Raw genomic sequence first — 26,166 nt, forward strand, 5'->3', positions numbered from 1 at the left:
TTAGCAATGGAATGACGTAGCTGATCGGAATAAATATTGTTGCCAGACTTGCTTACAAAACAAATATAGATATAAATTGAATCGAAAACAATCAAAACCAATTCTTATTACGAATGAAATGAATACTCACAATCGAAACAAGTCCAGGGTGACCACGAGAAACATTTTCATTTAATAATCAGTAAAACAATATTAATTTTTCAAGATGATATTTATTCAACTCACGTTACATAGTTGTGGGTATACGAAGAAAAAATGATGTCAGGAAGGTGACGTCCCTCTTCCAACAGGCAAATTTCTATTCTGTCCAAGAAACCACCCCACACTCGCACAGTGGCCCTCAGCGATCAACGCCACCTCTGTAGGTATTATGTTCCCTGTAGTTCGAAAATTTTTAACCCAATTCATAATGGCAGATTAGGTACTGCTCGCGAAGTGCTCGTTGAACTGCTACCACTGAGTCATCGTTTCTAACATTAACCTTAATACACACGTTACTCTACCGACCACTGCTCCATTGTGACTGAAAATCAAGGAAAGGAAGGCGAATGAATGTTCCCCCCACCCATTCCCCCACCACGCTATGACTCACTATTTCTGAGTACAGTCCTATCCAATATGTAAATAATTCTCATGGTCACCCCGTACATTGGACATAGTAAAGGGTTGATAAATTAAACTTTCGAAAATGCTCGGTTTTGAGTGCCTTTGGTAGGCGAATACAGTTGGCATCTACGATTCGTCATTTATTGCTAAAATAAATGTACTATAGGAGTTGCGATAATCTAACTTGCACATTACTTCTGAAAACTCATGGCTCAGTGGTTGGCGGTTGATATTTTACTCGAAAGATCTGAGTTCGAGTTCACAAAAAAATTATACTGTAAATTGCAGTGTTTTTCTTCTGATTGCAGGTATCCAAATGCGGCGCGGGAGACTCCTTTCGATCATATCAGATGCAAGATGAACAGATGGAGACGACAAACGGAGGAACACTGAGCTCGGATATCACAAAAAAGGATTATCCTAACCTAACCTAAATCTTAACCAGTTTTTAATTTTCTCACCGAAAACGAATGATTTTATGTATTCCAAGAATATGTTCGTTTTAATCAAATTGGAAATATTTGATCGTAAAGAATCTAATAAAATATAAATTACTATTTATATGAATGAACCCAAATGTCAGATTATGATTTGAATTGAATTTAATTTTGGAATAAACGATAGTTTATTGTATATTTTTTCAGTATTCAACTTCAAATTATATATCTCCACAAAGTTAATTTGGTTATAATTTCACGATGAATCTGATTTTGTGAACTGAACAAGTTAATAAACTGAATCCCAACATATAGTTGTTTTATTTAAAACTCTACCTAACCTTAACTAACCTATAAAGAATGTTACTTTTACTTTCAGTTGACCTTTTCTCAAAGCTATTCAGATTTTGTGATTTGAAGATTAAACCAACTTCCAAGGTGTCTAAGCTGTTTTATTTCAATTACCATCTCAAATTCCAATCCTTGTAAGTATAGTTTTTGAAGAAAAGGAAAGAAAGACCACGACATTTTAATTGAAGAATTTTCAGAACCTTCCTACTTTATAAGAACACCGAGAGGATTACAGTTATGTTTCCAGAAGGAAATATACTTTTGCGATAAAAAATATGGAGATGCTGGTTTTTGGGGCTGTTCTCACTACAGACGTTTCGGATGTAGAGCCAGAATAAAAACTATAGGTAACAGGGTGGTTTTTCTTAAGAATAAACATAACCATTCAACGATAAGTTACACGGACCTGGGAATCCGTTCGAGGTCAGAAAAATGAGTCGTCGATTTGAATATTTTTGATATATCTTATTTTTTTTTGTGAAAAATCTGAGGCCAATTTTCAATGTTTAGTTCCATGAATTTTTTTTCAGTTTGACTCATAAAAGTTATTCATATGATATGACGTTTTAAAATCAATTCTTAATTCGTTTGCATTGCTTAAAGATTTATAAATAACTATAGACATAAATTGTCAATAAATTACATTATAATGATTGAATATTTTTATCAGATATTTTGTACTAGAAGGTTGCATGAGGAACACTTGATTGAAAAAGTATTTAGATTCTGAAGAATTATTGTTATTGTTAAAAAAAATTGAATCTGTACTAATAAAGAAATACGGAGAGAAAATTTTGTTTTATGTAATCCCCTTTGTGAATCTTTTATAACAACACAATGGTAACTTAACCTTCAGTAGGCAATTGTAGATATCGAAATTATTGATAACCATTCAAAAAACCAATACAGTAGAAAATGTAATCCAATCCATCCTAACCCCATAAAAAGCCAACCTAGTTCCGATCAATATACCTGGCAATCAGTCACTTTACTGTTCAAACATGAATGAATTAATTACAGGGATTCTTTATTTTTATCCTGGAAAGAAATATCCTATAATGGTTTACGATGGTTTCGAGTTTAAGAAACATAGAAACAAGGGTGAGGATAAAAATTTTTGGAGATGCGTAAAAGAAGCAGAAAAGTGCAGAGCAAGATTGGTGACATTTGGAAAGTGTGTTAGGATATTGAATGATGATCATTCGCACTCACGTACTTTTAAAGGAGACTTGAATCATTTGAAATCTGTTATAGTTGGTCTCCAACGAAAAATACATTAAATACATTATTAAAGATAATGTTTTTGACACCATGAAGTTTAATTTTTAATATTTTTTTTAATTGATGAACTTTTGAAATTCTTTATAAGGATATTTCAACATTACCCTTACCTAAGTTAATGCTTTAGAATCCAAATGTCGAAAAAGATTATATCTTCCGTTTACAACTTCTCTCTGAAATAATAAAAGCTGAACTGATAAATCGGTTGCTTGAAAGAATTGGAAACTTTAGATTACAATCCCTTGAATTTGGAAATTAACAAATCGAATTCTGAAGATTATATTTGATTCATCCCATCTCATAATGAAATGAAAAAAATTAAATTGAAAAAATTCCTCAAAAGCTTTTCATAAATATGAAATCGTGAACATCAATTTAATTTCTAGATGATAATCGTTACATAAAATCATGTGATTTTTTTTGCGTTGATGTTTATTGTTGGGCTCGCTTCATAATTACCTATGTCTGGTAAAAAAATGGTAGTGAAAACAGAAGATCTAGCTGGCCAGATATTGTAAGAGAGATCGGAATATGGTCCTGGATCGACCATAAACAAAGAAAACTGCCATGTGTTGTGCTTATGCTTATATTGAAAGTGATTTTGATATTTCCTTTTTCTTCCAGGCATAATCTACTTTACCCAAGGAAAAAAATATCCGAAATTGATAATTAACAGGTATGAATTTATGTTAGAGAGGAAATATGCCGACAAAACTGCTTGGACGTGCAAATATAAAGAGAAAAAAAAGTGCAAGGCCAGATTATTGACCTATGGTAGGACTGTGAAGCTGATGAACAGTATACACACCCATCCTGCTGATTTCAATGGTGACGTTGACAGTTTGATATCGACTGTTGTTTATTTCGAGGAGAAGGAGAAGACCTACTTTCAGCTCTAACTCAAGTTCATTTCGTTTTTATGAAGAAAGTATTTCAATTTTCTAATATAGGTCAAGCAATGAATGCAGGATATTTTGATATTGTTCAAATTAATAAATGGAAAATACCTACTGTCTAGTCCCCCTTGAAATGGAGAAAATATTCTAAAATATGGATTGAAGATGTTGTAAATTTATTTTGCAATAAAATGAATATTTGTGTTGATTTTATTAATTTTTGTTTTTGTTTTGGAGTGTTATTTGTGACATATTGAATACTTTCTCAGTGTCCACACTCTATTCTGTTTGGAATATTTATTAAATTATATTATCTGTGGAATGTTTACCATTTTGTTATTTTTATATTCCAATTTTCATTAGGTAGTTTCGATGGGAATTTTTGTTTTAATCATTTTCTATGACATTTTTTTTGTTTGTTTTTGAGAGATGGAACCCTCATTTCTTGTAAAATTCAATGAAAAAAGTCCGAATTTATATTTCGTATTTATTATTTGATTTGTTAACAAACTACGAATCGAGACATGTATGTAATCCCCAGGTTTTTTATTATTTGTTTTTTTTTATTTTCTTTGACTGATTGATACGTTTTTGCAGACATAATTCATTATTACGAAGGTGGAAAAAATCCAGTATTGGTAATAGACAATTATAGCTATTTTAAGGAAAGAGAGCGTGGATTTAGGACCAAATGGCATTGTGCAGAGAAAAGAGCAACTAAATGCAAATCTAGGATTATTTCTTTTGGGAGTATAGTAGAACTTTTACCGGCTATGCACAACCATCCCCCTTCTCATCTAAAAAATAAAATTCTGAAACCCTTGCGAGTGACTCTTCGAAGGAAGGTTCGAAAAAGGTTCTACTGAAAACTGGAGAATTCAAATGGGATTTTTCTATATCGTATGCTAGTCTTTCTCATGGAATAATTTCATAGTATTGTTATGTACTTTATTATAGAATTTCGTTTCTCTGACTGATCAAGTTTAAGTATCTTATTGTTATCAATATTTTTATGGTGGATTGGTACTGTTTCATTATTTTCAAGATAACTTCTTGTGAAATTTTTATTAGAGTTTATATGTTTTTTGTATATTGTAATGTGTTCTTTTATTTCAATTGTTAAAATACTTACATCCTTGCAAATGTTCAATTTATGTTATGTTTTTCGAAAATAAATATTGGTGATTGGTTGCAATATTTGTTTTACAATTACCACCAAAAGCAGCCATGAGTTGAAAAAAAGCGATGAGTAATTTATGATCGAAGAACGAAATAATTATATCCGTTTTTCAGGTGTTATTCATTTCTACGAAGGCACTAGAAATCCGATAATAGTGTTTGAGGGCAACGTTTACCTGAAAGAACGCTCTTCGGGTTGCAGAACGCACTGGTACTGTAGAAGAAAGAGATACGCTAAATGCAACGCACGCTTGATGACAGACGGAACCCATTTGACAGTCTCTGGGTCACACACCCATCTCCCATCTTACGATGGAAGAAAATCTCTGGAAAGGAAAGAAAGCTTTACTATAATCAGAAAATTTTCCAATCGTTATTGATATTTTCTGATTTTTTTTTGTTTTCTTCGCTTTTTTGAGAGTTTATTATTAATTGGATTGTTTATAATTTATTAGAATGTTGAATTTAATTTTGTTAATAAAGAATATTTAGTTTCAAATTTGAGTGATATGAATAGTGAGGCGTTTGAGGCGAAATTTTGTTAAGAAACAGTTTTTTTGTTATTATTGATGATGGATGGGAGACTTCAATATTGTAGTAACTCTTTGCTTGTCCGAGAACTGTCGCTGTGGGCTGTGTATATTCCGGAAAAGCTGGAAGGTGTATATGGCAGGGAACACTGAGTGATATACTGAAGATTCTATCAGTGTTTTCGGGATAAAACTGCATTCCTCTGAAAGAGAGCACAAAGTCAAAATTAGCTGAGATATATTCATTTAAGATCTATCGCCTTCAAAATTATAACACGCTCAATTCTCAGCAGTCAGCTACTAACGGATTTTTTTTTGGAAATTAATGAAATAAAACTTTTTTCTTGAATAGAGCAATATCTGTTAGATATACTTCACTTTCCATCGGCAATATACAGGTAAAACTAAAGTACAATAAAAATTATTCAAAATTTAAAATAATAATCTACTTCAATTCCTCTAGTTACCTGAAGGCGGCAGCACTATTGTTTGCGCCCGCGAATATGGTTATGTTTTAATCTCTGATGATATTTGGTCCGATTTTCCCCATTTTCACCGATTTCTTTTTTTCAAGGTATTATATATTTCAATGTCGGCAAGGTACGCCCGAAGCTGATTTATGAAAATAACGATTTCTGTTGTCAGCAAATAATGAAGAAGAGCACTTACTGGCGTTGCAGTTCTTATAGACGCACCAAGTGCTCCGCACGCTTGACTACCACTGGAACCACTGTTTTCGTCACTGCCAGTCACAATCACCAACCAACCGTCACAAACGTAGAAAATATGGACTCTCAGAAAGTTAATGTAGAAAGAAGATGTGCTAAATAATAAAGATTAATTTTTCTGTAACCAGAGTTATTTTGTTCTCTACTCCTATACCCAATTTTGCGAATGGACGAACTAGATAATAATAAAGAATTTATAACATAACGAAAAGCGATCGTAGATAAATAAGAATAACGGACTGGCAGATATCTATGTTAAGAGTTAACTATAGGGAAACGTGCTGTCATTCAAGCTGAGTGGTAATAGACCTTTTGAAAACAGAGGGTATTTCATTGGAGGCTAGCAACTGTATTAAGTAGAGTGATGCGACACCTGGCGCATCTAGCCAAGCTAGATAGTATTGAAGAATATTTCTGAAATACCTTAAGTTTGTTTTATTGAGAGTTCTTATTTTCAGATAAAAACATAATTGAGTTCTGAACTTAATGTGAGATAATATTTGAAAAGAAAAAAGTCTACTTGTGCTGTATCAGGACATTATGGTGACCGTACGATGAACTGTTTAGTTTTCAGATTAGAAATTTGTAAATTCTGTAAAGAATGTTAAGGGACTCATTCAAAAGATATTCATTTTGCCGCGAAGTTGGCACAGCTGTCATTTAATCTCAAGCGGAGATTGAGCGTCATCTGTTAGTGCTCCATATCAATTTCATCTTGTATTTTCTTCAAATGATTTGGAAGTTGGAGAATCGTCAGTAGTTACTTTGTAAAAAGTCTTCAGCGCAGTTATGACCTCTTTGAATTCACCATTTTTCGTTTTTAGGAGCCGTATACTTCTACAAGAACAGAAAATTTCCGAAAATGGTGTTCAAGAATTTCGAATATTTGATAGAAAGAAACCTCGCAAATAAGACAATCTGGTGTTGCACGCAGAAATTTAAGAAGTGTAAATCTAGGATAGTGTCGAGAGGAAGACATCTGATAGTCAATAACAGATTTCACAATCATCCGCCCACTTTCAAAGGCAAACACGAGCTGATCCCTATCGACTATTCTGTGCAAGTGAAGCAGATTTAAACGAATTCAAAAAGGAAAAAAATAAGTTTTTTGTTTGACAATTTTGGGTTTGTTATTCCTAGAATAGATAGAAATAATATTTTTTTTAAATTTTGTGTTTTATTTTCCAAATAGATATTGTCCTACCAAGACTTGAGCTTGTTTAGTATAGTTTTCCAAAATCATTTTACCAGCACGGGAATATATCACAATTACAAAATTATTCAATTAGTTATTATAAGAAATTAAAACTTTTTCTTGTTCTAATGATTTTTGATTCTTGGCGGTATTTCACAATAAGATATATAAGCGTTTTTGATTCAATCTGTATCTGTATAGGTGACCGCTCTGTCTTACATATACAGATTTTTCAAGGATAACTTGAAAGATTGAATTCTTGGTTCATTATATTTGCTCTTCCCAATTTTTTAATTTCATGCCCGAAAGTATTTTTTATTTTCCTTCAAAAAGAGTCTTGATTTCGAAAACCTGTTGGTTTGAATCAACGGGGTGTGTATTATTTCTCGGATAATATTTTAACGCTACTTTTTTTTTCAAGGAATTATATATTTCAATGTCGGTGTGTATTATTTCTCGGATAATATTTTAACGCTACTTTTTTTTTCAAGGAATTATATATTTCAATGTCGGCAAGGTACGTCCAAAGTTGGTATATGAGAAATACGACTTCTGTTGTCATAAGCAAATGAAGAGCAGCACTTTCTGGCGTTGCAGTTCTTATAGACTCACCAAGTGCGCTGCACGTTTAACGACCACTGGATCCACTGTTTTTGTCAGTGCCAGTCACAATCATGAACCCTCTAGGATAAACCTTCAAAATATGGCCTCACACAGAGTTGACATAAAGAGGAGATGTTCTAGATGGGAATCAAAGAACTGATATACTTAGACCTTTTCCGTTATAATTATTTTCTCAATTCCCATATAAAACAATTGACCATTTTTCGAAAGAAACAAGATTATGTTATATGGTGTTACTTTTATTGGTTTATCTGTCTTTATTGACTGATGTTACTTTCTGTTTTTGTTATTCGATTTTGAAGGGGTTATTTCCCCTCATTTTGAAAATAATCAATCGGAAACTAATATTTTCCAAAGACATCTTGTTTGTATAAGTGGTTCTATCACAAAAGCTGCTCAAAAGTGGTTGAATTTTCGATATTCATATTGGTTTGACTTTTCCCTCTTTTAATTTTATGTCGGAAAACATATTTCATTCCTTTTCAAAAAGTGTTTTTACCATGAAACTTTAAGTATCTTTATTTTTTCTGTATTTGGAATATCTGTTGGTTTGGATCTATGCGGATGTGTATTATCTCTACGATAATATTTCAATTATCTTTTTTTTCAAGGAATTATATATTTCAATATCGGCAAGAAACGTCCAAAGCTGGTATATGAAAAAAACGACTTCTATTGTCAAAAGCATATGAAGAATAGCACTTTTTGGCGTTGCAGTTCCTATAGCCTCACTAAGTGCCCTGCACGCTTGACAACCACTGGAACCACTGTTTTCGTTACTGCAAGTCACAATCATGAACCCTCTACGAAAAACCTACAAAATATGGCATCTCACAAAGTTGATATAAGGAGGAAATGTTCTAAATCGAAGATCAAATATACTTAGGCCTTTTTTTCTCATAAAATTCCATATAAAACGTTCTTCAAATGAAAAAATTTCTTATATAATGTAATACTTTTATTGTTTCTCTATTTTGATATTACTACCTGTTTTTGTAACAATATCTTCATGAATAAATTTCATTTCCCATTTTTTATCATTCAATCTCAGATTCAATTTTCATGAAGAAATATGATTTTCGTTTTTTGTTTGAATGAGTATTATTGGTTTTTGTCTGCGGAAACTCAATTTTCATGAATATATTTGACATAATGATGAAAATACTTTATAATTCAAAATATTCTAGTCTAAACTTATCAAAGAGTTTTTAATGCATTGATCGGATGAGTAACCCTAATAGAAACACCAACATTTATCGAAACATCTCTTGAAATGATTCAATTAGAAAATGTAAAATTTTTTATTATTCAATTGAAGCAAATAATCCACCTTTATGAATATGAATTTTGATGAGTTTTATTCTATTTCAATGAATATAATTTTTTCTGTGTCGTGTATAATGAAATAATTTTAGAATTAAAATAAAAATATAGTTAATTATTGTATATTCTTTCAACTATTTCCCAAGCAGAATATTTGAATAGTTGAATCTTTTGGGATCACAGGTTTTTGTAAAGTATTAGTATGCAAAAGATACAGAAAATATGTTATTTATCCGAATTCATTGGAATTAAATAATTGCTTCAGTTGTTACTGTTGGTTAGTGGCTCATACTTTTTACTAGATACTAATTTTTTTTTTGTGAGTAACTAATTCGTTTTCACTGAAGTGCCTGACAGCTTTAGCTTATTTTGTAATTGATTTCAGGTTACGTTTACTTTGATGCAGCCATAAAAAACCCTAAGTTAATTTTACACGGATACGACTATTCTTGCCATAAGAAAGATCAGAATAAAACACTGTGGATCTGCACCGGCTACTATAAAACTAAGTGCAAAAATAAAATCCACACGAGTGGACGTGTCGTGATAATGACCGGAGAGGAGCACAATCATCCACCATTCGGAAAAAATAAAAGAATTAAGGATATGCATCGCCAGGAGTTCACTATTATACGAAAATACAAGAAATAGTAATAATGAATATTTATATGTTATAGTTTTATGATTTTATTCTTGAACGATCCTTGTATAAGATATAATCAATAAAGTATTGAGTTTTAATGTGTTTTTTCCCGTTGGTGTACCCCAAGGATCAGTGTGCGACTCCCTTATGTTGTCATTATCTCGAAATCTTGTTTGACATCGATTGAATACGTGATTTTCTCTTCCAGATATCATTTATTTCGATGTGGGAACGAAAAATCCGAAAATAATCGTCCATAACTACGATTTCAATTTGGCGAGAAAAACGCAGAAGAAGACTATATGGGTCTGTTCTTTCTACTATAAAACGAAATGTCGATGCCGCCTGCAAACCAGTGGTCGAATGGTGTACATGCGTGCTGATCACAATCACTTGCCGAAAGAAAAATGTACCAAGTTCACAAATCTGTTGTCACAGCGTGTCACAATAATCAGAAAGCAGGAATGAATATTTTTTCATAATAGACTGATTGTTATTTTGTTGTATTTGGTGTAGAGTTTTATCTTTTTGCGTTATCTTTATTTGAAATGATTTTATGTTCCGTTATTTCTGAAGTAATCAATAAAGTATTGGATTGACTGTGCTTTCAAAAATTATTGAACGAGAGGATTGTTTTTTTCAATCAACTTACACAGACGAATTAGCTTCGATACACGGAATATCGTTTATTATTCGCTTATATCTTATGGAGTATGTCAAATCTCTGAAATAGGAATATAAAAAATGTTTTTCTCTGGAGATTCGAATCTCTGACCTCTCGAACTTGGACATTGCAAAGTGTAAGTGAAATACGGTAAACGGTTACGAGTTAACTTTAGGAGCTAAAATTTTGTTGAAAAATATCAATTTATTTTTGTGTTACTGGTAATAACAAACCAATACCTCACTAAGCTCTATTCTCTATTTCAGGAGTAATATATTTCGATGTTGGAATAAAACATCCGATACTTGTCCATGCTGACTATGATTTCTGCTTGTTTAAGAAAGGAGAAGGAAAAACTGAATGGAAATGCTCCAGTTATTTCAATCTGCGAAATAATCAAAGGTGCAAGTGTCGAATATTCAGCAGTGGTACAGAAATAGCAATCGAAGGTCAACATAACCATCCTGCTAAACCGAAACCATTCAGGAAATTGACTCCACAGACAGTGACAATCGTCAAAAAACCATCTAAAAAATATCATTTCGCCGGATTGAACAAGATAGTTCGATAATATAAGTCACATATAGGAATATCGATTTATATACATAGTGTTAAGGCGTATGAATTGATCAATGAAAAATCAAAAAATTCAAAGTTGTGTTTGTCCCATTGGTAATTTTCCTATGATTAGTTTCCTAATGCAAAAAGTATTTCAGACTGTTATGAACAAGTTGGGTCATGTGTCTGTCGGTGTGTGTGTCTGCAAATCATTGAAACAACCTCTAAAATTCTGATCCTTAATGGAACTTTGTGTGGGTATCCTGTTTGGTCTATAGATGGTTTTCAATAACTCACTAATCTCAATTCTCTATTTCAGGCGTAATATATTTCGACGTTGGCATAAAACATCCGATACTTGTCCATGCTGACTATGATTTCTGCTTGTTTAAGAAAGGAGATGGAAAAACTGAATGGAAGTGCTCCAGCTATTTTCATCTACGAAATATACACAGATGCAAGTGTCGTATTTTCAGCAGTGGTACAGAAATAGCAATTGAAGGTCAACATAACCATCCTGCTAAACCGAAACCATCTAGGAAATTGACTCCTCAGACAGTAAACATCGTCAGAAAAGCACCTAGAACATATAAGTATGGTATAAGGTACATGAATGTATGAATATCGAGGTATAGGTATGGTATTTGAATTAGGAATCAATTAAGAGAAAATCTGAAGATTCTGTTTGTCATATTGACAATCTACCTATTGAATTATCTGTACAGATTTTACCCCTCTAACAGATATTTGTACTGTTACGAGTACTATAGAAAATATGGCATTGAAAACCATCCACTCATCTTATCATATGAAACATGTATACCAGAAATGATTAAATCATAAGAACTATCAGATGGTTTTATTGTTACAATTTGTGCACACCCTGTATATGTTTCTTGCTTGATATATACATATCACCACTGATGTATGTGTATGTAGCGTTATTATCCATAAAAAGCAATAATACATACATATATTATATTCGACAAGCAAGCTAGGGCTTCTCCATTTATACAGGGCGACTAGCTTAAAACAGTTCACCTTAAGTGGGTGAAAGCCCCCTCGAGAATGTAAATGCCAACAGGGGGCATTGGATGAATTTCTGAACTAATTTTAATTAATAAGATGTTCATAAAGCCTACCGTCCATTCAAAAGAAGTATTAGCGACTTTATTGAACATTTTCTCTTATTCTATTGAATGGCTTCCAAGATCTCCTGATTTGACACCTTAAGTCTTTTATTTTTGGGCTCATACTTTTGGAAATATTCGGCTAAATTGTTTATGTGAGCTACACTGTACTGTATCTTCCGGGTGTGGAATAAAGAGCCTCGATATCTGAGGTTATGTTTTTATTTCAGCTAATATAAAATTGATAAAATCTTGTGAAATTTCATAGAACCAATTGCTTCTTCAGTATTTCTCTTTTGGCTATGGATAACAATATTGGTTCAAAATGAAATTATAGAAGAGTTTGCGAAAAATCGTGTGAAAATCAAATTTCCTTGACTTGCTCGACAGATTGGCAATGCTCGGGGCAAATACCCAATCTTTCATTTGCACCATGCTCTTTAGTGCGGATTTCTGAGTGTAAAAAGCAAAGGCTATTGATTAGACTTTCATGGTACGATGAAATTCTGCATTATTATAATGGTTACTGTAACTATAGATAAACTAAAAAGATGTAAAAAAATGGTTCCTTTCTCGAGAAAGTGTCTCGTATTCTTCTTCAGAGTTTTATTTTTCAGATGTCATCTTTTTCGACGTCGGCACAAAAAAGCCAAAGCTGATTCTCCACGATTTCGATTTTTTGCTCTACAGAAAGGAGTCCGATCATACTATTTGGAGATGTACCCATTATTTCAACTCGAGGCTTGTTCGTTGTAAATGTAGACTGGTAACAACTGGGAAAATTGTGACCATGTACGAACAACACAATCATGAGGCCAAAAACAAGAAAGACAAGTACAGGAACATGCTCAGTCAGAAGGTTACTGTTGTGAGAGAATCGATCTGAATCGAGTGTATCAGGTGTACCCTTTAGAAATCACAAATGAAGAATATATTCTTTGTTAATAAACTTTTATTTCATTCACTATATCTGGTTTTATTATTTCCCCTTGTTGATTATTGTTTCTATTGGACATGTGAAGAGTGAATTAAGAGATTAAAATTGAACATATGAAGTCTTTTGTAATTCACAGCGACAGGATATTCAATTTACAAAGCTATGTCAAATGTTCGATTTTTTTTTTAACTATTGCAGAAATCGTAAAACAGATGAACTGACGATATGGATCAGTGTAAGCAAATTTAGATAGGTAACGTTCAAAATGAGCATGACTATAGATGACAGTTGTACCAATTTGGCAAACAAATAATTTGTTTAGACCGGCATATCCTTTACGATCTCAAGGATTAAGAGTACACTGGGCCATCCAGATTTCATTTTCTCGGAAATTTGACGATACTGAATACAATATTTTCAACAATAATAAAGAATATAACACACTGTGAAGGGAAAACAAAAGTTGAGCAGATATTTACTTTTTGTGTCATTACATTATTGACGATGTTGGAGGCCAGATGTCGCTTCAATACATTTAGTACTGATGCTACTGCTCGCTGTCAACCAATAACCTCTGTTTCCACTTGTGGAGGTGGTGAGAAAAGTATCCCCGAAAACAATTCTAACAAGTCTCATTTCAGATACCATATATTTCGATATGGGAACCAAACGCCCGAAAATAATATTGGATGATTTCGACTACCTAATCTTGAAACGGGACGTCAACAAGACGATCTGGATGTGCAGCAAGTATTTCGGAAATCGAACTGACAGATGTAAATCCAGACTGGTGACAAGTGGAAAGGTTGTTCAAGTGTCTGGTGTCCACAACCACTCGCCAAAAGTCTATACCAGATTCAAGAACCTTCTGTCGCAGAAGGTCCAAATTGTTAGGGTTTGAAATTGATTTATTATCAGAATTTGTGGGAAGTTTTGAGCATTAATGAGGAAACTACTTGTAATTTTTATGTTTCGAATGAAAAAAGCCGTCCGTTTGTAATCGAACTCTTCTCGGTAAGTCGGTCGCCATATACATCCACATAAAATAAATGAAAATCTCTGAATTAATTTGGTTTCTTCACACCAAGATATACAATTTTGTTTTTTTTTTTCGAAATATAGTCTTAGGTTGTCAAAAACTCAAATTGAATATTATTTCTATCTGCGTTCAACACTTCTATCGTCTTAATCGTGCATTCTAAATGCCTTGATTGCTTTATTATCTATATATCGACAGGTTTGACGAATACATTGGGAAAATAGGAGATTCAACGTTATTTCAGAGAACACTCACGGTCTAGAGGAACAGTACAACAATCAAACATCTGCGTTATGCGATATCGCATAAATGAGTGTTCTCTTACAATGGCAAAGTGGGGATGGTCACACTGCGGCTTGATAGTTGATATCCAATAATACTTGGTCTTCAACTGTAGAATGGGTTATAAGGCTATATCGGTTGAAAATAAATACAACATTTTATGCGATGAATTTATTTGCGACAATGAATGATGCAAATAATTATCTCTGTGAAAATAAGTACTAAGGTTCTTTTTCACTCTTTCGCTGCCGTCTAATGTAATGTAAAATGAAAGAAGTATATAGTTACAATGAAACAATAAAAAAACATTCCTTTTTTAGGGTCTAGCTCTAAAAGATTTGGTGAATTTTTGAAAAAATCATACGTTCAGTTTGAGATTTTTCATATATTTTATAATATATTCATTGATGATAAATCAATTCAATTTGTATTTGTATTGTGTGAATATTAAATGACATATATATGAAGAGTTAATTTCTATTTTTTTCCTGGATCCTACTTACCCCTTTTTTTCATAGTGTGAAATTAGTGTTGAAAAGTTAATGTGAAAACATTTTAGGTATACGGATTAATTAAAAATATTATATTCAGCGCTCGAGATAGGGGAATCTAAACGAACTTTTTTCTGTACTTGCGGAACACTTTGTCTCAAAGTGATGAAAAAGTATAATTATTTTCAAATTTATCTACAGCATAATGAATATTTGTTTTAAATCATAATTCAATCGTTTTTGAGTTATTTTCTTCACAATTTTCTGGACAGAACAAATTTTGAGCAAAGTTATTGAGAAGTCTCCATTTTCAATCTACTGTCTCGTTATTTTTCCAAAATTAGAATAAACTTCAGACAGCTTATAGAAGCGCAATCTTTTTCATAGTTAGATCACGATTAACACACTCTGTTTCAGGAAAAATTTACTTTTGCGGGGACAAAATGACCCCAAAAATTATATTGGAGGGCTACAGCTACTACATTTACAGCAAGAAGAATGAAAGAACGGTTTGGTTATGTTCCGGTTATTTTTGGAAAAATCGTGAACGTTGTAGAGCTAAAGTGACAATTCAAGGTAATATCGCAATCATCATGGGTCAACATACACACCCAAATGTCTCAGTCAAGAAATATCATGAAAAAACGACCGTTGAAAACGTTTTTATTAGAAGGAACCCAAGCGAAGACAGTTGGAAGTACGAAGATGCCAAATTCTTTATGTAGATATATTGTTGAAAATTTGTTGTAATTTTTGTTTGTTTCTTTTTATATCATTTCTTAAGTCTTTTACATCATTTTGTCAATTTTTTCTTTATTATAATTACTGTAATATTACTTTTGTATTTAATGAATCCAAGAATTCCGGATGTATCTGAAGATGTTCAACAAAAAAAAGTGAAGAAAACGGTCTCAAAACTATCAGTCTAAAACTTTTATTTTGCCGTTGACAGTTTTATAGTATTTGTTAAAGTGTATTAATTTTACATTAATTTTGTCTATTGAGTGTGGAATGTGTTATGTTCAAGTCTTCTGGTGATCCTACATTCTCTACAGGTTTGAACATCTTCAGATAACCTGGAAATCTTTTAATAAACCTAATGTTCTGTTTGCATTTGTTCTTTGAAAATTATGCAATTATCGTTATTACCATTAATATTTAAGTATTCACTTACTTGATTCACTGAAACAATATTATCTTATTAGATGAATAATTCTGTTGGTTAAAATATGTCTTTTATATTGAACGAAATTAGTATTGTCCAAAATAAAGATTTTCCTTAGAAACAATAATATGATTTTTTTCCACAATTCTCTGTAAAATCTCTCAGAAACTCAGACCTTGTGCGACTCTATGTAGGAACAGCACTGTTAAGTTTCCACCCAAGAACGAAATTATGTAAAGTGACTTATATTCGTATTGTAATGAATCTTTGCTAGCCCAAGAGATGGCGTCGAGGTCTGCGCATCTATCAGCCATAAACCCAACCGTTCTGCGGATATGGAAGGTGTATATCGCAGGAACACTGAGTAACATACTGATGATTCCTGAGTGTTCCCGTGTTGAAACATCTCAATCATTTGAGAGGTCGGATGAAAACTCTCGAATGGAACATGATAGAGATTTGAAATTTTTGGGTTAGGTTTGAACAAGCGCTAATTAATAATAATTGAAAATTATTCAGCTGGTAAATTCAGGTAGGTCTAAATTGAAGAATCATCGCAAAAGTTGATCTATATCGTATCTAGTCGATCATAAACATAGTTATTCTGAACAATGTCTAGATGAGTAACATGCGAAGGTGGGGGTATATATAGTTCTAAGTCTAAGCCTACTTAGAGATAAAAACGTTGTACCTAATAATTCACTGGCTAATTTTTTCTCATTTTCAGATGTGATTTATTTCGATATAGGAACGAAAAATCCGAAACTTTTGCTGGATGGATTCGCCTACATAATTTACAGGAAAGAAATGAACAAAACCGTTTGGAAATGCAACAAGTATTTCGTTAAAGGCAATAGGTGTAAAATGACGATAATAACACATGGAAGAAATGTTCACGTCAGCGGTGATGGCCATAATCATGAACCGTCGCACAAGACAAAAACCCAGATGGTGTCCCAGAATATGAAAATCATAAGGGAATAGTTTAATAAGTTATGTTTTTTTTTCTTGAAGAAATAAAGTTTATTTGTATTTATTTTATTTTTTCTCTTTACATCGCTCAAAACGGAAACCTAGATTGTCTTTATCAAATTATTTATTATTTTAGTGAATTTTTTTCAATCTGTTCTATTCACTGTAAGTTTTTGTCTCAATAATGTATGCCATTTCACAGAAATGTGTTTCAGGAAAGATTTACTTCGAAGCCGGATTTAGAACACCTAGAATTGTATTGGAAGGTTATCGTTATTTCATGTACAGAAGAAAAGACGAAACGACAACGTGGCTTTGCATATCTTATTATAACCTAAAAGGAAAACGATGCAAGGCCAAATTATCCACTCACGGTACTCACGCGACTCTTATTGGCCACCATATACACCCAAAACAAATCGACAGTGACGAGTATAAAGATATGTATTCCGAAGACGTTGTTGTATCCAGAGAATCCAATAAAAAGAATACTAGTGATACAACAAAATAAATTGAATCCATATAACTTGTAACTATTTTTTATCTGACCCTCATCAACAGCTTCTGCCTGATCTTAAACTTGATCTTAAATCTACACTTTTCTGAAAAACCAATCCAGATCAACCAAGAAATTGTATTGTGTTCTGTTTCATTTGAACATTTCTATGTTAGTTGGAGGTTCCACTTTTAGCTTTTATGTCCAAATAAGAGTAGTTAAGATTCAAATTTCTGATCAAGCTGATGAGGAAGAACTAACATAATATCCCAAATGTTCTTCTAGAATATTAACTGACCATGTTTACTTGTATGTTTATGTTTTCGAATATTATAGTTTTATTTGATATAATACATTTATTATTGTTTTTAGTTTATATAACTTTGAAAGTATTTTATCTTGTTATTAATTTGAATGATCTTATTACATGTAATTGATATTTACGAACTAAATAACCAATAATATCTAAGTTCTGTATTTTTGAAGTGTTTATCTTTATTCTTTCAAATTTGAAAATTGTACATGAGCTTTTGTTTTGATCGGTTCCTTCAAACTGTTTTAACAAAAATCAATTTTGAGTTGCATCTAACTCCATGAACGGAACCGGTCTTTCTATGTTCTAACATTTTTCCTGAATACTCTGACTAGGGATGAGAAAATAAGTTAACACATATATATATTTTTATTTTTTATAGAACTTTTCCTATTTAAAAGGAGCAATACTAAGACTGTTGACAATTGCTGTTCTCGAATGTTGAAATTAATAAAGAATAGTTTGTTATTATTTTTTTTTCTGGAAAAAACTCGACGTTTATGACTATATACTATGAAGCGAAGTCACAAATTCGGAAGTGTTTTTGACTATCCAGATTTATGCGCACGTTCAATTCGTGCAGTGGATGTGTTTGCATCCAAGTGTTATATACAATTAACACATTGTGTTTCAGGAAGGATCTACTTCGATGTGGGTCAGACCAAACCAAAAATCATATTGGAGGGTTATAGTTACTACCTATACAGCAAAAAAACGGAAAGAACAATATGGCTGTGCACCGGTTATTACTATATGAAAGGTGCCACACGATGCAAGGCTAAAGTATTGACCTGCGGTAAGGTAGCCACAATTATGGGCTACCACACACATCCGGAAACCATCAGCAGACATGTATATGAAAATATGAGTGCAGAAAACATTGTTATTGCAAGAGATCCAAGAGATGACATTTGGAAGTACAATAGGCATAAGCTGTTCATGTGGAATACAGGCTATTGATGCCTGATGTTTGATAGTATCAAATTTATTTTTATGTTTTTGAAATTCAAATATTTTAATCATTGTTTGTTTCTGTGTATGTTCCTTCACTTTGTTAAGGACGTGCTCCTTACCTGAGGAAAATAAATTTTCAGGTTTTGGGGAATCGTTCAACCATTCGCTATTGTTTTGAATGTTGACTACTTACTTGGATTTTTTCCAACTTTTTATGCTTTTCTGTTTTAAATGTCAAATGTATTGTGTACTTGGTTATTTATTCACTACAGTTTAAATATTTACAAGAAAGATATTGTTATTTATTATTTGTGATTTGTGAGTTTTAGGAGCTTACCAAAAAAAAAAAATTATTGGTACGAACGAATTCTTGAAATTTTATTGATTGTTGTGTAATTGATTTTGTGCATTAAAGATGTTATTCGTATGATCCTTATTCATTTGGTTTCACGTGATATTTTCTGTGAATGATTCTCATTAAGAGATTTCGAAGGTTCAAGTAGTGGAAGTGTTGTTCAAATTATGTTATATCTGTATATCTATATATTCAAAATGCATAAATTACATATATTTCAACTACTACCTACTGAACCAGTGATTTTAATCTAGGTATAATCTAACACGAATGAAACAGTTTGAAGAAGAATCAAAATATATACATATAATAAACATATATCGTGCTACAGCTTCCTCTAAATTCTATCTATATAACAATGTTTTTACCTGCCGTTTGAAATATGAAAAAATTGTTGTAGTGACGTTTATAATTGCTTAGTTATGGGTTCCCACTGTATTATTATTCAATTATAACTTCTATCAATTATCGTTTTATTTCAGACAAGATTTATGTCGTGGCCGGCGTGAAAAATCCAATATTAATATTAGACCACTGCCCATACCGCCTATATAGGAAGACAACTGAAAAAACATTTTGGCTCTGTCAGATGTACTGGAAGAACTGTAGAGTTCGTTGCAAATCACAAATTGTCACCAGTGGTAGAATTGTTTATGTTCAAGGAAAGCATAATCACGAAATAAACGAAACTAGGGAGTACAAGAACATGTTAGCACAAAATGTTACAATTATAAGATCGCCAGAATGAAGATCTATTTTCGCAATCAATTCAGTTTTTATTTTTGTAATGTGTAGAATCAATTTATTCTGTTCTGAAGATATAATATTTGAAATTAAAAAAACTTTTCTATATTGTTTGTTTGTTTCAAAAACCTGCTTCAAGTTCAAAGAACTAAGCTAAAATCTCGAGCTTTTTTGCTCGCCGAACTGACTTGGTTATTTATCATGCCTTCAAGGGGCCCAGACTCACCGTCATGGATTTTTTCGCATAAAGGTACAATTTGGGATACGCTTATATAGATCAATATTCATTCTATGTAGAACACGAATGACGGTCTTTGTTTTAGGAAAAATTTATTTCGATCTGGCCCAGAAGAAACCCAAAATTATACTGGAAGGTCACAGTTACCTCCTGTATAGAAAATTGACCCAGAAAACTGTTTGGCTGTGTAGTGGCTATTATACCAGGAGTCCCTATCGTTGTAAAGCCAAGGTGGAGACTAGTGGAAAAGTTGCTACCATCATGGGTTACCATATACACCCAGAGACAGTCAGCAGAGAAAGATGCGAGAGGATGACAGCACAAGACATCGCAATTGTTCGAGATCCAAGAGAGGATATCTGGAAAGTTCGTAATAGTTTTGGGGAAGATCAGACGAATCAATTTGTGGACAATTCTTTAAGTATAAACTATTTTTAAGGGGTTTTCTTTCGGTAACTCAGTGCATTATGTTATTATAATATGAGTATATTTATTGTTAAGGTGCTATATTTATTTTTCGTATTCTATTTATACAATTGATTTTAAGTAGTTAAGCATATTTAAATTTTTAAATCAATATTTATTATTATGTTTTTATCTTAGTTGAATGCATTTTGAGGTTGTATCAATTCTTTGAAATAGAAGCTGGTACCTACGAAAGATTTTTTAGTAATTTATACAAAAGGCTTTCGTTTTGAAATCAAGAAAAATATAGATCTGCTTTATACATAATAAATAATAATAAATTTATTCGCAGAAATATTATATGCAAAATGAAGGAATTTCAAGTAAAAATATTTTTTCTTCTACAATAGTTTGTTATTTATTTATGATGAAAACTATGTGTTATTAAAATTTAACATTCGATTGTTTTTTATTACATCCTGATCACACAAAATTCTACCTGATATTATTTTGATGCTTATACTTCTGTAGTGTATTGAATTGGATATGGGACCATGAGGACCACACCTCACAAGATCAGGAAGTGTGTCATAACATGCCTTAGATATTTTTCTGATCTGAAAGTTCCATCTTAATGTATCTTTTTTCTTTCTCTTGTTTTTATATTTATATTTGATTTTTTTACTTTATTAATTTCTTTTAGGTGTGATTTATTTTGTGCCTGGTAGGAAGAATCCTCAGATAATATTCCAGGGTAACATATTCAAGCTTGTCAACAAACACCCTCATAAAACGACTTGGATTTGTAGCTGTTGCCATAGGACTAAATGCAGAGCTCGACTTTTCACGTTTGGCAATTCAATAAAGCAATCCACTGCGCATAACCATCCACCTAGTGGTCATTATGAGGGAAAAATGAAAACCTTGGCGTCGAAAAAAGTCAACATTGTTTCTGGCGAATGATATCACGTGATATCATCGACTTTTGTTTGTACCTACTGAATAAAATCGAATTTTAAGTGTTCTTGATTTATTTTATTTCATATGAAGTACCTGAATTGTAAGGGAAAAGTTTGACCAAATGTGCACTCCCAAGCGTCTGAAGGCTGTTCCGAATTTGGTGAACAATGAAAAAACTTCGAGAATAGGACTACTAGTTTTAGTTTTCAAAATATGATGTAATTAGGTTTCTTTAATTTATCTGTTGTACACTTACATGTATGATGAAGAATGATTTTTGCTTATTTTGCATAACGCTTTTTAACATACATGTTAATTCAACTATGGAAAAATTTATTCTACAATAACCTCACCTTGGGTCCTTCCCAGATTACTTACAAATGATTAACACCAACATCTTATCTCAGCTTATCTCATATTTCATTTTAGGTACAATATTCATCCATAAAGGTACAAAAAACCCAAAAATAGTTTTAGACGGACACGACTACCAAATAAACACGAAAAAAAAAGACCGAACATTGTGGAGATGTTCTCATTATTTTAAGACCAAATGTAAGGCCACTTTGATAACAACTGGTAACTGTTGTACGCAGAGACATGATCACAACCACGTTCCAACTCTGTTGAACTCAAGCCACCTCGCCCTAGTGAAACAAAGAGTGATTTTGCAGAGGATACCTTGACTTGACTATGTCATCATTTGCTTCTATGGTGGCGGGCTGCCATAATTTGACGGATATAATGATTTGTGATTTATTTTTGAAGAGTATTATTTTTATTTTGGAGGCTGGATGTTCGATTTGAGCAGAATGAACAACATTGGAAGCGGGAGTGCTGCAGAATGTAGATGAGGAAAAACCAAAGAAGTTCAAAAACCATTAGGACTACTGAATTATAGAAATTGTCAACACAAATTAAGAAAAAGTTAAAATTGAGAACCAATAAAACATTGTTTGCGAATAAGTTTCATTTATTTCCATTAAATGAATTTCTAGCTTCTGGCTTTCAATCAATCTTGATTTCTATATTCTTATTTAATTTCCTCCATTAATCTTTTTTCAGTCATCTTTTTATTATCATTAATAAAAATTTTATCTCAAAATCCGTGATTTTTTTTTGCGATATTTTTACCAAATACCTTGAGATCAGTATTGGCTGAGATGGTTTCACTTACCCACATGATATTATTTCGAATGTTATGAACACATTATGTATATTATGGAGATAATTAAAAAAAAAAACACTTTCGGTTTTTTTTTCACAAATTTAAGTTGATGGCTAACTTACATTTTTCGGGTTTTTAACCCATGATTATTATTTTTCAGAAACGGTTATTCATGTGAGAGCTGGCAGAAAAAATCCTCTGTTAATACAGGATGATTATATGTGGAGGGCTCATAAAAAATTGGCAGACAAAACAACTTGGATATGTAGGGACTATAACAAATTGGAGTGCAAGTGCAAAGCACGAGCTGTCTCGTCAGGCAGGATTTTCACAATAACATGTGATCATGATCATTCTCCGATAAAACCAAGCTATGAAAATACTGTCCCTCAAACTGTTATACTTATCAGAAAAATTAAAGAAAAGAGGAGAAAAACGTAATATTTTCTAACATCGTAATACTATGTATATTAGCGTTTTCAACTTTCCCATCTTTTCACAATATGCACTTGAGTCACAAAAAGTGGTCATAATTCATCATTTCAACTTTTTTATTCATTTCAGTTTGATTTAATTTTGAATTAATTTTCTTTAGTTTTGATATGCGTTATATTTCGAAGATTTTCTATATAATATTTCTTTCCAAGAAGACTTCCTTGGAAGATCTTTATGAGCTAAATGTCCTTTGAAGTATATGAGAAAATAAAAGTCTGTAAAATCGTAGTTGTTTTAATGAGTTTTCCTATATACATCTACCAGTTTGCTAATTTCGGAATATTTTCCTGGCATTTATCCTTTTTTCAATGGTTCTTATGTGATAGTTGTCAGGGGTAAAAAGTTTTTTTTCTCTATTTCTTTACTATTTCATGGGATATATGTAATTTTAATCCATCAATGCGTGGATATTGAAGGTGAATGTTATCTTAATTTACATGTTATTTTGATTTTGTTTCAGAAACTGTCATTTATATTAAAGCCGGCAGAAAAAATCCTCAGATAATATGCGAAGATTATGTTTTAAGGACTAATAAAATATTGGAAGGAAAAACCATGTGGATATGCGTTGAATACGACAAAAATAAATGTAAAGGACGTGCCATCTCATCTGGGAGAGTTTTGAGGTTAACATGTGATCATGATCACCCACCACGAAAACCAGACTATAAACATGCTATCCCTCAAACGGTTAGACTGATCAGGAAACCCACCATGAAGAAAAACAGATGATAATTTTTGTCATTTTGTGTGCATTGTGAATTCTCCTGGAGTTTACACACATAATAAAGAGTTACTTCACTGTGTTTCCAAACACTTATACCAAATCCATGTTTTTACATTTTTGTCCACTCAATCCACAACTTTCTATTTATCAATTAAAATTAATTTTTCATGTACCTGTATTTCTATGTATAAATATGGAATAAAAATATCCAATGTACTTCAGAGCTATACTGTATTGTATTCAGTTTAATTTTAGCTTTGTGAAGCTTTCCCACAATTACTTTCGTTGGCCACACACGAAAAAAATTCAGCTTAACAAATATTCACCTGATCATGGACACTTTTTCTTACAATTTCTGACATTTTGCTGTTTCAGATACCATTTACGTACTTCCAGGACGAAAGTATCCTAAGATTGTAGTCGATGGAAATGAGTTTGAGATGCACACAAAAGAAAAAAAACACACCTCATGGCGATGTGTTTTTTATCGCAAGACCCGATGTTCCGCCAAGGCCTTGACTTTTGGACACATGCTAAGAAAGCAGAACGAACATAATCATGATCCTGTTCAGAAAACGTATCTGAAGAAAACTCCGACACCTCTGAAGGTCACCATTCTTAATTGAATTTATTCGTGCAGATTCTTTGTTGTTATACTTAGCTTTGTATTTTGGAATCTGATATTAAAGCGACTAATTTTTCTATTTCTAGTTTTAATCTGTATCGTTGATATTCGTTTTAGTGGTAATGATTTGAGTTATTTAATAAAATTTATATTAGTAATTTTTTTGTTTCGTTTTATTATGTCTCGTTATATTTCAGATGTCATCTATGTAGTTCCTGGGAGAACAATGCCGCGACTGATTGTAGAAGGTGATGAATATCAGAGGAACTATATGAGAAATAAAAAATCCTATTGGCGGTGTCTCAAATACTATAAGACAAAGTGTAAATCAACGTTAACAACTTATGGGAGAGTAGTTAGAATCAATGTGTCCCATAATCATCCACCTTTGGAACCCAACACTGAAAATATGTCGTCTTTGTTAGTGAAGATAGTTCGGAAATGAAGTCAGATATCATAATCTATTACTTATTTATTCTTTTTTTTTTTTTTAATTATAAGTTTTCGATTTCATTTTAGTTTTAACTGATTATTTTTGACAAATACATATTCCCAAAAAATGAGAGAATGAAGGCATTTCATTATAATATTTGAAAATTATTTTTTTGGTATTTTGTTCAATAAATATATAATCATCAAAAATGTTTTACTCTTAACATAAGGATGAACTCACTCGTATCCTGAAATGTAAACTGAATTTTGCGTTTTTGTCACATTGACAGCGATTTGACGTCGTCGCTTCGCTGATTGGATCCTTGAAAATCATCAAAATGATCCGGATTTTCCTTGAAAATCTTCATAAGCCTCTCCACACTCAACGTGTCACTGTTTGGTGAGGTTTTTGGGCTGGTGGTATGATTGGACCTTATTTATTCGAAAATGAAGCTGGTTCAACTGTTACCGTGAATGGATTGCAGTACTGAGCTATAAATATTGGTTCTTAATGGCCGGAACTCGAAGATATTTATGTGGACGACGTTTATGTTCAACAAGACTGTGTTACGTGCCACACAAGCAAAGAAATGATCGCAATTTTTCAAGAAAAGTTACCTGGTCTTGTTATAACGGGTGTTTTTTTCGAGGTATATAATTTTAAGTTGGCATTACTGTTCAAGATGACGACCGATTTAACAGCTGTCAAGTGATTTATTCTCAGTTTGGTTTGGCAATTCATTCATTCATGAATAGACTCACGCCTGAACAACGCTTGCAAATAGTGCAATTTTATTTCGAAAATAATGATTCTGTGCGGAATACGTATCGCGCACTACGTCCATTTTATTTTGTTTAGCGATGAAGCGCACTTCTGGTTGAATGGCTACGTCAAAAAACAAAACTGCCGCATTTGGAGTGAAGCTAATCCTCAAGTGTATGTCGAAACACCGTTACATCCAGAAAAACTGACTGTTTGGTGCGCTTTATGGGCTGGTGGAATCATTGGTCCGTACTTCTTCAAAAACGATGATGGCCAGAAGGTTACAGTCAATGGTAATCGGTATAGAGCCGTGATTACTAACTTTTTCATTCCTGAATTGAACAATCATGATGTCCAGGAGCTGTGGTTTCAACAAGACGGCGCAACAAGTCACACAGCTCAGGCCACAATCGATTTATTGAAAGACGTTTGGTGACCGCCTAATTTCACGTTTTGGACC

General features: G+C 32.5%; 1 protein-coding gene across 47 annotated transcripts in view; it reads left to right on the forward strand.

The window, feature by feature from the left end:
* Positions 1–26,166, forward strand: part of LOC123676597 (modifier of mdg4-like) — a 55,780-nt gene that overhangs the window by 6,903 nt on the left and 22,711 nt on the right. For 2 of the 47 annotated variants that reach the window (XM_045612613.1, XM_045612615.1), the window contains exon 6: positions 915–1,353. The exons of 17 other annotated variants lie outside the window; for them this stretch is intronic. In XM_045612613.1, coding sequence (XP_045468569.1) covers positions 915–999 — 85 coding nt within the window. In that variant the 3' untranslated portion in view covers positions 1,000–1,353. Of the gene's footprint in view, positions 1–914; positions 1,354–1,591; positions 2,187–2,414; positions 2,704–3,299; positions 4,767–4,864; positions 5,146–5,854; positions 6,133–6,832; positions 7,102–7,694; positions 7,982–8,438; positions 8,860–9,535; positions 9,892–10,001; positions 10,394–10,723; positions 11,108–11,334; positions 11,852–12,762; positions 13,113–13,723; positions 14,863–15,311; positions 16,187–16,786; positions 17,096–17,246; positions 19,213–19,631; positions 20,000–20,216; positions 20,997–21,239; positions 21,562–21,925; positions 22,460–22,824; positions 23,385–23,619; positions 24,591–24,708; positions 25,154–26,166 lie in introns of those variants that run through there. 28 more of the 47 variants (XM_045612660.1, XM_045612633.1, XM_045612614.1 and 25 more) reach the window with 28 other exon arrangements.

Source organism: Harmonia axyridis, chromosome 3, assembly GCF_914767665.1.
Source record: "Harmonia axyridis chromosome 3, icHarAxyr1.1, whole genome shotgun sequence".
NCBI classification, from domain to species: Eukaryota; Metazoa; Arthropoda; class Insecta; order Coleoptera; family Coccinellidae; genus Harmonia; species Harmonia axyridis.